Source organism: Dendrobium catenatum, unplaced genomic scaffold (genome assembly GCF_001605985.2).
Source record: "Dendrobium catenatum unplaced genomic scaffold, ASM160598v2 original_scaffold_64924, whole genome shotgun sequence".
Taxonomy (NCBI): Eukaryota; Viridiplantae; Streptophyta; class Magnoliopsida; order Asparagales; family Orchidaceae; genus Dendrobium; species Dendrobium catenatum.
In genome coordinates, this window is record NW_021383374.1 from 1 (window position 1) to 2,701 (window position 2,701).

Consider the following 2,701-nt stretch of genomic DNA (forward strand, 5'->3'; position numbering starts at 1 on the left):
AGCATACACTTGATTTTCATGAATGGGAGGGAGAAGCGGAATATGAATATGTAAGTTTCCAAACAACTATTCTTAGGAATAGTTTAGATGAATTCATTAGCTGCTTGCAGCAGCGGAAAATCCTATAACTTTATTATTGTGTGTTGTATTGCTAATGTTATATGAAATCAGGTGAAGCATCATGGAGTATCAATCTTCCTCATGAAATCAGGGATGTTAGGAACTCTCCGTGCTCTGTGGGATGTCTTTCCCTTATTTACAAATACTGGATGGGGTGAGAACTCAAATGTTAATTTTTTGAAGAAACACATGGGAGCAAAGTTTGAGGAACGCCCAGAACCATGGTTTTCTAGCATCAATGTTGATGACGTCCATTCAGGAGATTTCTTAGTTTTATCTAAAATTCGTGGAAGATGGGGTGGTTTTGAGACCCTGGAAAAGTGGGTAACTGGTGCATATGGTGGTCATTCTGCTGTTTGCCTAAAGGATTCAGAAGGAAAGTTATGGGTTGCAGAGTCTGGGCATGCAAATGACAAGGTTAGACATAACCAATGCTGGCCGCCAACTTTGTATTTCTTATGTTTTAGCTTGCAAAGAATTTTCTGAGCCAGATTTTTCATCTAACTCTTCTAATAATGTTCTTCTTTCAATAACATCATATCTTGATCAGTTATTTACCCATTAGAATGTATTTTAGTAGGACAGGACTGAATAACCCATTTGTTTACTTTAGTTGGAACTTGGAAAAATGCAACTGCCAAATTCTGGAAAGAGTTGCTTAAGTGCTTATGGCTCTGGAAAGAGTTACTCAGGTGTTCATGTCTGCCGTGTTAGTCTAAGCTCAATGGAAAAGCAGCATAATCTTTATGAAGTGACCTAAAAGTTAGACTTCTACTTGTCCACAAATTGCATCTTGTTCTAGTGAACTTTTAAGGAAAGTTCCTTGGCGTGCATCATCTTTTCTCTTTTATTTTATTTTATTTTATTTTATTGACAAATATGGTTTTATTCTAATTATTATATTACCTGCAAAAGGAATCCATTTATTTATTTCTTATTGTTTTATTTCTTTACGGTATGTAGGATATACCAAGGTCTACGATTTCTGAAATATAAACTAATGCAATGGGAAGAAAATTATAAAAAACAAAGCAATGCAACTATTATAATGCTGATGCAGCACGCAATATCATGCTAAATAAAATATTCAAAGATTTGCAAGAAAAGCTGTTATTTGTCACAATCAATAATCCACTTCTATTCATGAGAAAAAGAAAAATAGTTTGATGTAAAATAAGTAGTAAATTTCTCGCGATATATTTTCATGCCACAAGATATGATATAATAATGCCCTATAATATTCAAGAATCCTTACTTTGACTTTCAAATATGTAGAAGATATGAATAATTTCAACTACAACGCACAACCGAGAAGTAATAATAGAGAAGAGGTTAAAGATAGAAAAAGAGTTTACAATCAAATGGCTAGGCCAGCATAATTCTATTGTCTCTTCCTTAAGCATCACACTTGGAAACAAGTAGAATTTACAACAAAGAAGAAAACTTCAATATGCAATGGCCATTTCTTCTTGTTTACAATGTAATAATCCTATTTCTAACAAGCATAAACAAACATCCAAAAAATTTTAGTCAACTCTTTTTTTTTAGGCTTGGAAATTGATTAGATTATAATATACAATTTGCCATAAGATACTTTAGGTAGATGCATCGAAGATATGCTGTCTAATGTATTTAATGTAAGAAAGATTTTTCTTAGGATAAAATGAAATATTAAATCAAAGAAGAGAATAAAGAAAATAACATAAGTTTGTTATATTGAAGATAGGTTATGGCTAATTTATTTTTGTGGATTTGGATATAGTGCAAGGGTTAAACGAAAAGGAGCAAATCTTGTGTGGTCTTGTAGCAATATTGGATAAGAAGCTATTGGGCTGACTATCTGAAGTTAAATCTAAAGAAAGTTAACAAGTCTTTTCAGAAAGGTGATTATGTATAGCCACCATAATTTGGTATTAGTTTTTATCTTGAACGTATCTTTGCCTATACTTTTCTGTTAGGGGTTTGGCGAAATGCCACTTGATTGATTTTTTCAGAACTTTTCACCTGATGCAATTTAATATTATGAGACTGACGTTTACAATTTGTTTGAAGGGCGAAGATATCATTGCTATATTGCCATGGGAGGAGTGGTGGAGCTTCGAATTGAACAAAGATGACTCAGATCCTCACATTGCATTGCTTCCTCTGCATCCAAATCTTCGAGCCAAATTCAACAATAGTGCAGCTTGGGAGTATGCTAGAAGCCTGGATGGAAAGCCTTATGGGTACCATAATATGATCTTTAGTTGGATAGATACTACAAGTGGGAACTACCCACCACCATTGGATGCACAGTTGGTATAGTAATTACTTGTGCATCTTAGTCTCTGTTTTTGGCTTTTCGACCAATTTCGTACATACATAAGGATGAAGATGGTCTCTGAGAGATTTATAAGTTGGCAAAAAAAATGTGGCAAGAGTATATTGCTGCTCTAAGACATCACTGCATTTTGATACTGCTTTAACTATTCTATTATGTCAAACTTATTTTATTATATTCTACTGTTTTCTGCCATGTTTGCGCAACTTGATGTTGGTATCCTCTTATCACGTTGATAGTTTCATAATTTTAAATGAATGG

At 33.6% G+C, this 2,701-nt stretch overlaps 1 protein-coding gene across 1 annotated transcript; it reads left to right on the forward strand.

Annotated features, from left to right (window-relative positions):
* Positions 1–6: 6 nt before the first annotated feature.
* LOC110095817 lies at positions 7–2,602 on the forward strand. Its single transcript, XM_020821517.2, has 3 exons — positions 7–50; positions 172–537; positions 2,173–2,602. The coding sequence occupies exons 2-3, from the start codon at positions 202–204 to the stop codon at positions 2,422–2,424; spliced, it is 588 nt and encodes a 195-aa protein (XP_020677176.1). The 5' UTR covers positions 7–50; positions 172–201; the 3' UTR covers positions 2,425–2,602.
* The last annotated feature ends 99 nt before the right edge of the window (positions 2,603–2,701 follow it).

Bases quoted from the DNA above. Each gene is read 5' to 3' on its own strand.
- LOC110095817 (XM_020821517.2), top strand. From the start codon at position 202: ATGAAATCAGGGATGTTAGGAACTCTCCGTGCTCTGTGGGATGTCTTT. The intron at 538-2,172 runs GTTAGACATAAC...ATTTGTTTGAAG, and splicing joins CTGGGCATGCAAATGACAAG to GGCGAAGATATCATTGCTAT.